This window comes from Colias croceus, chromosome 9 (genome assembly GCF_905220415.1).
Source record: "Colias croceus chromosome 9, ilColCroc2.1".
Classification (NCBI taxonomy): Eukaryota; Metazoa; Arthropoda; class Insecta; order Lepidoptera; family Pieridae; genus Colias; species Colias croceus.
The window spans coordinates 6,098,546-6,111,940 of record NC_059545.1 but is presented as its reverse complement, the minus strand read 5'-3'; the positions used below and the strand labels follow the sequence as shown (position 1 = coordinate 6,111,940).

General features: G+C 30.8%; 2 protein-coding genes across 2 annotated transcripts; one reads left to right on the top strand and one right to left on the bottom strand.

Annotated features, from left to right (window-relative positions):
- The first annotated feature begins 1,290 nt into the window (after positions 1 to 1,290).
- On the top strand, positions 1,291 to 5,107 carry LOC123694291 (sodium/hydrogen exchanger 8). Its single transcript, XM_045639683.1, has 7 exons — positions 1,291 to 2,695; positions 2,781 to 2,937; positions 3,084 to 3,238; positions 3,444 to 3,595; positions 3,736 to 3,864; positions 4,424 to 4,516; positions 4,813 to 5,107. Exons 1-7 carry the CDS (start codon positions 1,489 to 1,491, stop codon positions 4,963 to 4,965), a joined length of 2,046 nt encoding a protein of 681 aa, XP_045495639.1. The 5' UTR covers positions 1,291 to 1,488; the 3' UTR covers positions 4,966 to 5,107.
- A 6,201-nt stretch (positions 5,108 to 11,308) lies between these two features.
- On the bottom strand, positions 11,309 to 12,302 carry LOC123694309 (probable prefoldin subunit 4). The gene is made up of 3 exons (XM_045639710.1): positions 12,172 to 12,302; positions 11,670 to 11,891; positions 11,309 to 11,594 (listed from the first exon to the last, which is right to left on the bottom strand). The coding sequence occupies exons 1-3, from the start codon at positions 12,202 to 12,204 to the stop codon at positions 11,442 to 11,444; spliced, it is 408 nt and encodes a 135-aa protein (XP_045495666.1). The 5' UTR covers positions 12,205 to 12,302; the 3' UTR covers positions 11,309 to 11,441.
- Positions 12,303 to 13,395: the final 1,093 nt, after the last annotated feature.

The following is a 13,395-nucleotide window of genomic DNA, read 5'->3' as shown; positions in this document are numbered from 1 at the left end:
CTGAATATACAAACCAGTGTGGTCACCCACAGAAAGAGACAAAAAACAACACTGACGTCATTCAAGGTTATATTTTCTTGTGACAAGTCAATGGTCATAGTGCAATCTCCAGTGTATTAGATATAAGCTTCTTGGGTCTACCAGAATCTGATGGCATATTTATATTTCAAAAATAAAAGATTTTCATGTGGCAACTTATTTGACAACTATCAAATTGGTTGTCAAATTATTTGTGTTGATGATTAATTTTTAGGATTTTGTCGTCAAAATCTTCGAAATATCGATAAAACCACTGCGATCACAAGCAATAAGTGTTGTTTACAATGTCTATAGAAAAACATTCGATGAAGAAGGATCAAACACATCACAATTTTCAATTTTAAAGCGCGTGAAAGATTTTAGTGCTAAATTGGACTTACCCGTTGTGATACTTTAAATTAAAAATATTATAAGTAGGTACTTAACTATAAGTACTATTGTTTGTTGATTAAAATATAATTTTATGGAAACTTATTACAGGCGTTTACAATACGGCTATTTGTCAAGTCCAAGCAGTCCAAGTCAATTTTATAATGTTTTAGTACGAAAAACGAAAATAAACATGATTTTACATATTTTATTTTTGTTTTATTTTATAAAACATCGTATCATATCATATAGGTATTTTATAAACAATCTAGTTTTGATCTGGATTATCATTAAATCCATATTTTACAAAAATAGGTATGTATAAATAAATAATATATTGTATTACCTATATAAAAATAATATGTATATGTAATAAGTGCCTACATAATATTTCGTGGATTTGTGTGTGTGTACATTATTAGGTACAGTATAATCCACATATGTAATGTGAATAATGATATTGAGGTCAAAATAAAAAGTAAGCAGTATCAAGATCGTTCAGTCCATTTTCCCTAGGGTTGCACACTCAAAATTTTGATTTCCCTATTTGCCATCAGATTCTGGTTTACCTATATTTACCAAAGAGTGACGTCACGCCTACGCCATGACACCTGCGAGCTGTTTTGGCACAGTTAATGAATATTTTTTAAAAAATGACTTTTATCTTCGTTAAATTTAAGTATATTACCGAAATATAGGGTTTTTCTTGTATAGTAAACGTATACACACATTATGGAAGAGGATTTCAAAATCTTTCGTCATGCCTTAGTTGTGTGTGTCTATGGTCATATCCATCTCAAAAGTCAAACCTTACGTTATATGTCAATGTCATTATGTCATATCCGTAGTATCCGTAGCGTAATTCTATACTCTTTGGCGTAATTATTACAAACATCAAACATCTGATTGAAACAGTTTCCTTCTAGAAATTCAGAAATATTTATCATGTTTTTTAACGTTAAAACGGCGCTTGATAAACAAATTAAAATTATTGGTATCTTGAAATTCTTCAATGTGTAAGGTTAGATGTGAAAATATATAGTTATTATTGTCAATCTATACGAAACAAAATAATTAAAAATGACTAAAGTCGCAAACATATTTTATTATGTCGTTTGCATATTTGGAGTATTAAATACAGTTAATACTGAAAATGAAGAATTTATGTTTGAAGAAGAGCCATTTAAGGATGCAAACTATGTTAAAGATATGCTATTTGCCCATAATTTAAAAGAAAAAGTGATTTCAAGGTCGAAGCGCGGAGTAATACAAAATATTTCGAGTTCGAGTGAACTTCCTGTAACAGTACAAAATATAGCGAATTCATCAGTACAAGTAAATATAACAACGGAAAGTCCGAATACTATCAATGAAAGTTCCTCAAATTCTTCAACTTCACCTGTTCCACAAGTAAATGTGTCTTCAACGGTCGCGCCGAATGCCTCGGATGTCAGTCCTTCTGATATAGCAGCACTCCCTGGAAAGAGTTCAGCAGAAGATGAACATAATAGTTCTATGGCTATATTTTTTGTACTGTGTGTTCTAGCTCTTGGAATATTGCTTATACATCTCATGTTGCAAACTGGGTTTTCATATTTGCCAGAGAGTGTTGTCATAGTATTCTTAGGTGCTCTCATTGGTATGCTTATCAATTTAATGTCTATTAGAAACATAGCCAATTGGAGAAAAGAAGAAGCATTCTCACCCACTGCTTTTTTCTTAGTTCTCTTACCACCAATCATTTTTGAATCTGGTTACAATCTACATAAGGGAAATTTCTTTCAAAATATTGGATCAATATTGCTGTTTGCAATTGTTGGTACTGCAATATCTGCATTTGTTATTGGGGCTGGAATTTATTTATTGGGATTGGCCCAAGTTGTTTATAAGCTGAGTTTTGTAGAATCATTTGCATTTGGTTCTTTAATATCAGCTGTTGACCCTGTTGCTACAGTTGCAATCTTTCATGCTTTAGATGTTGATCCAGTATTAAATATGTTAGTATTTGGAGAGAGTATATTAAATGATGCTGTTGCCATCGTCCTCACTACAGCTGTGCTAGGTTCTAATGATCCAGTCATGTCTACAATGGATGCTATCTTATCTGCAATAAACCGTTTCTGGCTCATGTTTTTTGCATCCGCTGGTATTGGGGTTGTCTTTGCACTTATTAGTGCTCTTTTGTTGAAACATGTAGATTTGCGTAAAAATCCATCCCTCGAATTTGGAATGATGCTTGTGTTTACATATGCACCTTATGTGCTTGCTGAAGGAATTCATTTATCTGGTAAGTTAATAAATTTTGTATTTGTCGCATGATTTTTTTAATTGTTCATTAATTAACATATTTTTATGGTATATTTTGTTTCCAGGAATTATGGCGATATTGTTTTGTGGTATTGTTATGTCCCACTACACCCATTTCAATCTGTCTACAGTTACACAGGTTACTATGCAGCAAACTATGAGAACTCTTGCTTTCATAGCAGAAACATGTGTGTTTGCTTATCTCGGATTAGCTATATTTAGGTTGGTTGCACAATTTTTATGTAAAATGTCAGAAGTATAGTAGCGAAGTATCTTTTTTTAAATAGTAGTTTTATTCCTAATTTTCGCTGCAAAAGAATAGAAATTTTATTATATCCATTTTTCAAATTTACATTTGATTATTTCAGTTTCCGTCATAGAGTGGAACCAGCCCTTGTTGTTTGGAGTATAGTGCTTTGTCTACTAGGAAGAGCTGCAAATATATTTCCACTTGCATTACTTTGTAATAAATTCAGAGAACATAAGATAACCAAGAAAATGATGTTTATAATGTGGTTTAGTGGTAAGATGTTGTATATTTTATTGTTGAACGCCTGGTAACAATATTATTACATATTGTGTATAAGATGGCTTACTCATAAACAAGAATAAAAATGTATCTGGGGCATACAAAATATTTCCATACCCAAAAACTTTTCAATTGCTCTGAAATCCCTGCTAAACAACAATTTTTTTTCAGATTAAATATAAATGTACGTTTTTTTCAGGTTTGCGTGGTGCAATTTCTTATGCACTATCTCTTCATCTTAACTTCTCTGACGAAACTCGACACGTAATTATAACCACAACGCTTATAATCGTGCTGTTTACTACATTGTTCTTTGGAGGTTCTACTATGCCATTACTGAAATTTCTACGGGTACCTAATCTTAAATTTAATTATTTATTATGCTTAGTTTGTAACAATAAAACATATCCATAATTTAAAATATAAGTATCCTGCAAAAATTTATTTAAATCTATTACATAATATTAATTTTTTTTTTATAATTAATGTAGGCTAACAAGAAAACGAAGCGATCACGACCATTGCGTAAGCAGAAGGAAGTCAGTTTATCTAAAACAAAAGAATGGGGACAAACAATAGATTCTGAGCATCTATCGGAAATTACTGAAGAAGAATTGGAGGTAAATTTATATGAAGTAGGAATTTAATTATTCTATTTCCTCTTAAACATATCATCATGAGCCATATACATTCCTAATGATAAGACACGGGCCTTCTATGAGGGTACAGGCCATAATCCACTATGCTCGCAAAGTGCTGGTCGGGAGATGTCACATGCCGTCGAACTTTTGATCCTATGACAAGTCGGTTTCCTCACGATGTTTTCCTTCATTGTGCGAGTAGTTATGATGTTATAATATGCGCAGATAAATTAGAAACCCAGACTTATCAATTTTGAGACCGAGGTCCTCACCATTGATGTACTTTTGACGTGACAACGTCTTATAAATTGGTTTGCCGGGTGACACTTCAAGAAACTGCGTTATGCTCCGCTCACGTTAAGCGCTCACAATGAGAGCGAGTGAGAGGCACGCGTCCCTTCCACTCGGGCATTGTTAGCCCGCCTAAGAGCGAGAGAGACGGACATAAAAAGTCGTTGTCACGTAAAACTTTCGCCCGTATACCGACTTTACAGGAAACCAATTTTTTTATTAAACTTGTCTACTTGTTTCATTGCAGGTGAACTACTCTCATGCTACTAGATTGAAAGGATTTGTGCGGTTTGATATAAAATATCTAATACCATTCTTTACCAGACGATTTACACATCAGGTAAGTGATTGCTTTGTATTCATTTCAACACTGATTATTTTTTTGAAATGGTATGGTTGGGTAAATGGTAAACCCTTATATGTATGTTATATGTATGTATAAATAAACCTAACCTAAGTCTATGTGTAAACCGTTTCGTGACGTCACTCGTTACGACGCCAGACTACCTGGCTTCCCTTTCTCAAATTCATAATATTATGGTAGTGGTGGGGACTGGGCAGCTGGTTGTCACAATAGTGCTCTTAAATGGAAGGCTAAATTACACTATTAATTGTGAAATATATTATAATTTACAGGAATTGAAAGATTGTAAGAGTCAGATGACAGACCTTACCAACCAATGGTACCAAGCAATAAGGATATCCAATGATCACGATACAGATGAAGAAGAAAGTATACAACAAAGTTCCTTGTCAAACTCCCGCTCCAGTTTACAAAGAGGTGTATGAGCTAGTGAAATGTATTCATTTGGTATTCCAACAGTATTTAATTATTTAGCATATTTTTATTTAATATTTTACTCTATACAATTATACATCTTAAATGTGGATGAATATGTACCTTTGAAATTGAGCATAAGTATTATTGCCTGTTGATACCAAGAAGCTTATATCCTCTAATACACTGGAGATTGCACTATGACCATTAACTTGAAACAAGAAACTATGACATTCAATGACGTCAGTCATGTTATTTGTCTCTTTCTGTCGAGTGACCACGCTGGTTTGTAAATTCAGGATTTTTCAAAATAGAAAAAACTAAAAATCATGGTCTATAAATAATAACGACATATATTTTTAACAGTATTTATATTATAATATTATGGTCATACTTTATAGGTAGGTACATACAATTATAATTGGTATAGAATGATAGTTATAAATAACTTTTGGCTACAAAGCTTGGATATGAACCGATATATAGCATTAACATCCTTTGTAAATAGAGGAAAGGTGTGTTTTGCATCAGATGCTGTTTACCAAATTGTTAGCTACTCAGATCTTCTTTTTAAACGCGTTGCTTCGACGGGTCAATTTCAAGCCAGAATCATCAAAGAAAAACTGTTTATAGCAGCCTTGCACAAATTTCAGCTAACTTTACAAAGTTTATTTTTCAAAAGGTATTTTTTTCTGGGTCGTAATCCTCAGTAACCTTGATGGGCACATATAATTCTTTTTATTTTACTTTTTGGAAAGCTGAAATACGTAAAACAAAAAAATATGAGGTAAGTTAAAAAAGTATAAATTTCAATGTAAAAACGAACAATCTTATAACTACATGTGAGTGCAATACCGATGTCATGTGTTGTTTCATTACTAGTAACAATCTTTAAAATGGTGTTCTAAATTTTCATCATAATATTGTTATTACAATATATTCTCTTCGCTATCCATAAAAACTCGTCATCATGGTTACCTTACTTGTTAAATCTGTTTATTGAAAACTTGTTGAAAAATGATAAAGTATTAGGAAAATAACAAATTTAACATGACTGCTTACTAAAATGATGCTAAATTAGACAATTTTTGCCATTGAAATGATTCTAAACAGGTAAATGCAGGAGTATTGAGGAATATTGTAAATAAAGTAAATATACACTTGCCTGTGAAATTCTATGCCAGAATTTGGTGTCCAAACACTTCTGCAATTTTGCACAATACAATGCATTCTTTATATTCGGAAAATATTCATTAAATAAGCAACAATATTAACTTAAATATTCGAAGCGACGCAATTTTTTTGACACACATGCCATATTGACAAAGTGAGAGTTGCTACAATTTTATTATGGTGACTACCCATAATCAGGGAGTATCGCTTTTTATAATTGGTTCAGATACTTAGTTTATTTAGCATAAATAATAATTGTCTCATCCAACAATGCTTCTGAATGACGTTGTTGGCAATTTATCAACAAACTCATGTACAAAAACTAACCTTTTGCACAGAATATTACAGCATACATAGTAGCCTTGGGAAAACTTCGTATTAACAGTGGCAATACCAAGTTAGGTGTGAAAGTGATAAAAAACATGAACTGGGCAATATTTTCTTGTTATAGGTAAACCAGAATCTGATGGCAATTAGGGAAATCAAAATTTTGAGTGTGCAACCCTGGGGAAAATGGACTGAACGATCTTGATACTGCTTATTTTTTATTTTGTCCTCAGTCAATATCATTAGTCACATTACATAAGTAGACAATACTGTACTTAATAATGAGATATCCGCTTAATATTATATAGGTACATACTTACATGTATAATATACAATTATACATATTACTATTAAACAGGTATAGGTAAACCAGAATCTGATGGCAATTAGGGAAATCAAAATTTTGAGTGTGCAACCCTAGGGAAAATGGACTGAACGATCTTGATACTGCTTATTTTTTATTTTGTCCTCATTCATATCAAATATCATTAGTCACATTAGTGGACAATACTGTACTTAATAATGAGATATCCACATAATATTATGTAGGTACATACTTACATGTATAATATACAATTATAAATACATATTACTTTTATACAGGTAATACATATTATTATTTACACATACCTATATTTGTATATTCATTACCAGTATGCCATTTGAAAATATCGATATAATGATAATGCAGATCAAAACTGCTTATAATTTTTTATAAAATAAAATAAAATTATGTTTATTTTCGTAAGTATTAACAGATACACACATTACAAAATTGACTTGGACAGCTTGGACGTGACGAATAGCAGTATTGGAAACTCCTGTAATAAGTTTTCATAAAATTATATTCTAATCAACAAACAATATTATAGTTACCTACATATAATATTTTTTAATTTAAAGTATCAAAACGGGTAAGTCCAATTTACCAATAAAATCTTCAAAATTGAAAATTGTGATGTGTTTGACCCCTCTTCATCGAATGTTTTTCTATACACATTATAAACAACACCTCTTGCTTGTGATCGCAGCGGCTTTTTCGACATTTTCGAAGATTTTTTAGACAAAATCCTTAAAATTATTCATCAACTGCAAAAAAGACAAATAATTTGACAACCAATTTGATAGTTGTCAAATAAGTTGCCACATAAAAATCTTTTATTTCTTAAATATAAATATGCCATCAGATTCTGGTAGACCTATAATACATATTATTATTTACACATACCTATATTTGTATATTCATTACCAGTATGCCATGTGAAAATATCGATATAATGTTAATGTAGATCAAAACTGCTTATAATTTTTAATAAAATAAAATAAAAATAAAATAAAACTATGTTTATTTTCGAAAGCATTAACTTATACACACATAAAAAAATTGACTTGGACAGCTTGGACTTGACGAATAGCCGTATTGGAAACTCCTTTAATAAGTTTCATAAAATTATATTCTAATCAACAAACAATATTATAGTTACCTAAATATTACTTATAATCTTTTTTAATTTAAAGTATCAAAACGGGTAAGTCCAATTTACCAATAAAATCTTCAAAATTGAAAATTGTGATGTGTTTGACCCTTCTTCATCGAATGTTTTTCTATACACATTATAAACAACACCTCTTGCTTGTGATCGCAGCGGTTTTTTCGACATTTTCGAAGAATTTTTAGGCAAAATCCTAAAAATTATTCATCAATTGCAAAAAAGACAAATAATTTGACAACCAATTTGATAGTTGTCAAATAAGTTGCCACATGAAAATCTTTTATTTCTTAAATATAAATATGCCATCAGATTCTGGTAGACCCATACACATCAATGTTCATACCGAAATCTCCAGTGTATTAGATACTAGCTTTCCGCCCGCGGCTTCGCCCGCGTTTTCAAAGAAAAACCCGCATAGTTCCCGTTCCCGTGGGATTTCAGGGATAAAACCTAGCCTATGTTACTCGTGGATAATGTAGCTTTCGAATGGTGAAAGAATTTTTCAAATCTGCCAAGTAGTTTCGGAGCCTATTCAATTCATACAAACAAACAAACAAAAAATCAAACCTTTCCTCTTTATAATATTTGTTTTATTAGATATAAGCTTCTTGGTTGATACACATTAGCATTCAGTTGACAAAGTCAAACATGGATGTTCCATGAAATTCCAATTTTAGTTTCCATGAACCTGAATTTATTTTGTTGTATTTGGAATTGCGTACATGCATCTTAAACGAGATATTAAGAGAAATATGTCTTATGAATTATAATTTGTTTATGACGCACAAATTTTTATTATGCAGTTGCATTAATTTTCTTTTTATAAATGTGAAAGCACTTTTCACAGACTAGTTAATAATTGTTTAAATATTTTTTTTGTGAATTGAGTATTTGAATAAAAAAAAAAATATTGATTTTTTTAATGTATTTTAAAACCTTATTATTAATAATATTGATATTTAATGCAAAAAACTCAAAAAAATTTTTTTTCAATTAATTATAAGCAATTAAAAATTGATGAAATTTAAATTAAAATCACGTGACTATAAACGCGCCATGACTGGTCACCATAGATGTGACGTCAAAATGTTTTAGTTGAAGTATACGTTTTTGTATCAACTGCAATGTGTGAAAACTAACATTATGACGTCACACGCGTCCGGGTGACGCTTCAGGAGTTGTCGGTGTATTTTCGGTACTGGATTCAAAGACTAATTTTTATTTTGAAATAACTTTTGAATTATTGCAAAAAAAAATTAAAAAAAATAGTTTTGTTATAAAACTAATATAACTATAATCTTTCCATTTAGCACAAAAAAAAATTTATTCAAATACCTACTCAATTCAGATTTCAGTTCTTATGTTTATGTGTACATGTTCCTGCATTTTTTGATGATTTATAATTTATCAATGGGGAATAATGTCATGGTAGAAGCCAGGCTAGTTACCAAGCAAGGTATCAACAACAACACACTATCAATCTACAAGGTTTTTGAAATTCTTTAAGGGTTTAAAATTACGAATGATGATCTAATATAGAATATTTTCTCTCATTCAGGATTAAAGTGAATTTATTACATACTAGCTTCCGCCCGCGACTCCGTCCGCGCGGATGTCGGTCTTCGCGTGGATGGTTTATTTCTTCATTTTGAGTAACTCTGACAATGATATCTTATAAATATATATTGGACCCAAATACGGCTAGGCCTATAATAATACGCAACGTGTGTTCGCGGTTCTACAGAACAACTTCTATGGATAAAACTGAAAAGATTAATTTTTTTCTACGTATTTTTCCAGGATAAAAAGTATCCTATTATACGCCCAGGATAATAAGGTATAATTATACCAAGTTTCATCGAAATCGAACCGTTAGTTTTCACGTGATGCCTGAACATACAGACAGACAGACAGACAGACAAAATTTTTTTTAACACATATTTGGGTTTTGGTAGGTATCGATCCAGTAACACCCCCTGGTATTTATTTTTTCAATATTTTCAATGTACAGAATTGACCCTTCTACACTTTTATTATATATGTATAGTTACAATTATTAAACTGTATTTAAAAATATACAGAAATACAATGAAATGAGATGACAGAGAGAAATATGAGTTTAAAGAATAAACCAATTTACGGTGAAAACAATATTAATATGTTAATTATTATTATTATGCATACAATATATTTTATTCCAATAAGAACGACCGCTCGCCACACTGGACACGTCCGCTCGCATCAAAATTCATAAATTTTATGCATCGCGCGGCGCGGATCGCAGTCGTTATATAGGAGTCGTGGCAGGCGTGGCATCGTGCGGCTCTCGTGTGACGCAAACGGTTCAAGCCAAATCCGACTTTCGGAGCTACAGGTTACGGCGCTGAATCCACTGCGGTACAGAACATCGTCTATGGATAAAACTGAAAATTTAAGTTTATTTTTTTTTCTACGTATTTTTCCAGGATAAAAAGTATCCTATTTTACGCCCAGGATAATAAGGTATAATTATACCAAGTTTCATCGAAATCGAACCGTTAGTTTTCACGTGATGTCTTCACATACAGACAGACAGACAGACAGACAGACAGACAGACAAAAATTTTTTTAATCACATATTTGGGTTTGGTATCGATCCAGTAACACCCCCTGCTATTTATTTTTTCAATATTTTCAATGTACAGAATTGACCCTTCTACAGATTTATTATATGTAATAGATTTAAATATTTAGAAGTATTACATAAATCATTTTTATTATAAACAATGATTATAAATAATAAATTTGAATGTACTTAGGAAATATAAAAAAATGGTCCTGCTTATTATAAATGATGTGATGCCTTTCTGTAGTCAGCTATTGTGATAATGTAATATAATGTATTATTTATTAAGTATTATTATTAGTAGTTGAATTATATGCACAAAGTTGTAATAACATTGTATAGCATTATGGATTTTTTTTATTGGTTGTGTTATGTGCGCTTAATTATATTCTGTGACAGAAAAGAAGGTATTTTTTTTTTGATTCCCTTATCACTAAAATATTTGAAAAATCGAGTACCTACATATTATGCCAATACATTACAATATTTTCATAATCATAATTTTTTTTTGATAAATTAACAATCTTATTATAACCAAGTAAAGAATTATTTATTGCTTATTTATGTATTTCTAAATACAATTTAATTTAAGATTATAGGTATATAGAGATAAATGATAAGACAGTATTTTTTTAAATCAAACTGTATTATAAAAGAGGTGTATTGTTAACTTACAGCCTGCCTGTATTGCAGCTTTTTTGTTGATTTTTATATTACATAAAATATTATATCTTTTAATGAAATAATAATAAACAATCATCGTGTTAAAGTTATTTATTTATACATTATATACTAAGCATAACAGTTATAGGTAAATTAATTGATAATTATAAATATGCTTGAAATAATAATTAAGAATATAAGCACTTAAGCACTTTGGAGAATAAGATCAATCTTCTTCATTTTCCAGATTAATATGACTTCCAAATTTACCATACAGGTGTGCTTTGAGCTCACTCATTTGGGATTTCAGCTCTTCACATTTTGATTCTAATTCAGAAATCTCATTTTGCTTTTTACCTTTCATGTCTTCTAATGATTTCTGAAAAAATGGCATTATAAATAAATAATAGTTATCAATAATATGTTTGAATATAAAGATAACTGGTATACTTACCAATGTATCTTCCAGACTTTGACAAATGAATACTTCACCAATTAAGAAGGGTATTTTCTCTGAATCATCTGCAAGAGCTAGTTCCTCTACTGCCTCCTCTAGGTTTTTTATATCATTTTGTTTAATTTTCAATTCATCCTTTATATCATCTGCTTTGGCGTTCAACCGGGCAAATTTGTTAATTTTCTGTTGATCTTCAAATGATATATGCACATCTGAATCCTAAAATTATTTGTTGAATAAGTTATTGGGAATTAAAATAACATACGCTCAATACCGCATGACATTATTTCGACTGAGATTTACTTAAATTATTTGGAAAGATGGATATTTAAATAAAATTTGAATAGATTCACTGATCGGCTTGGTATTTGCATTACTTTCAGTCAGTTTTTAGCTTTACAATAGATTTACCATTTTTGGTAAAATTGCAATTTTATACTAGTCTCACTTGATAGCTAAAAGTAAAAATTTCCAAATATATTTTTAAATGTCTACCAACCGGTCGGTAAGTGCCTTTTCCAGAGTTCGCCATTGCTTCACTTAATATAAGGTTATCAGGTGTTTACAATATATTATTTTCAAACAGATTAATGGATTGTAATGTAAAATAATATAACCAAAATATAACCCTAAAATTAAACTGATAGTTTTGACGTTTGACTGTTGACACTTGACGTTTAACAATTCTCTAGAGTCGTTGGAAGCTTGGAGCCAGGAGCAGATTTGTCATGATCATGCTTGTATGTAGGACATATTTGTCTATGGATAAAAAAAATAACTTTATGTAGTTAACATTTTATGATTAATTCTGAAAATGTCCTGTTGCTTATCCTGTTGTGTTCTTTATGATATACTATATACTTTATATTATTATACAACTTATTACAAGGTATTAATTAGTATTTCGGTTAACGTAATGATATAATATTTAGGTACTTTGCCAGGGCCGGACCGTGAACTTGTGGGGCCCTGGGCTGAAACTACCCAGGGGCCTTTTTTTTTGGAAATGTTTATATTTTCTTAATACTTACTTTCGCAATTTTGTTATTTTAACATATTCAAATTTGATTTTAAATCGTTTTATTAATTCTGGAGTCTATCGCGGACAAACAAAGTACCTAACGGCTAACACGTAATTTTTTTATACATATTTAGAAGATAATAAAAAAATAATAAAATAATGTTATTCATCCATACTAATATTATAAATGCGAAAGTAACTCTGTCTGTCTGTCTGTTACTCAATCACGCCTAAACTACAGAACCAATTTGCATGAAATTTGGTATAGAGATATTTTGATACCCGAGAAAGGACAAAGGCTACCTTTTATTGCAAAATATGTACCACGGGCGAAGCCGGGGCAGACCACTAGTTTATTATAAATTAGTAAAAGAATCGGACAGTTATGTTATTTAAATAATAATTTAGAAATTAACCTTTCTCCATTTTTGTGCTGCAAATTCTTTTATTGGTCATCACATTGCAAGTCTTTTGTTAGATCACAATGTAAATAAATATGTAAATAGTAGTAAAACGTAAATAGTTATATATTGACACCCTAAAAGTTGTCTCAAAACCTACATATTATGGTAGAAATTCAAAATGAAAATTCCCGGAAAATGTCTGGAAAATATCCGGAAAATGCCTGGGAAATGCCCGGAAAATGCCCGGAAAATATCCGGAAAATGCGTGAAAATGTCCGGGAAAAGTGTGGAAAACGCC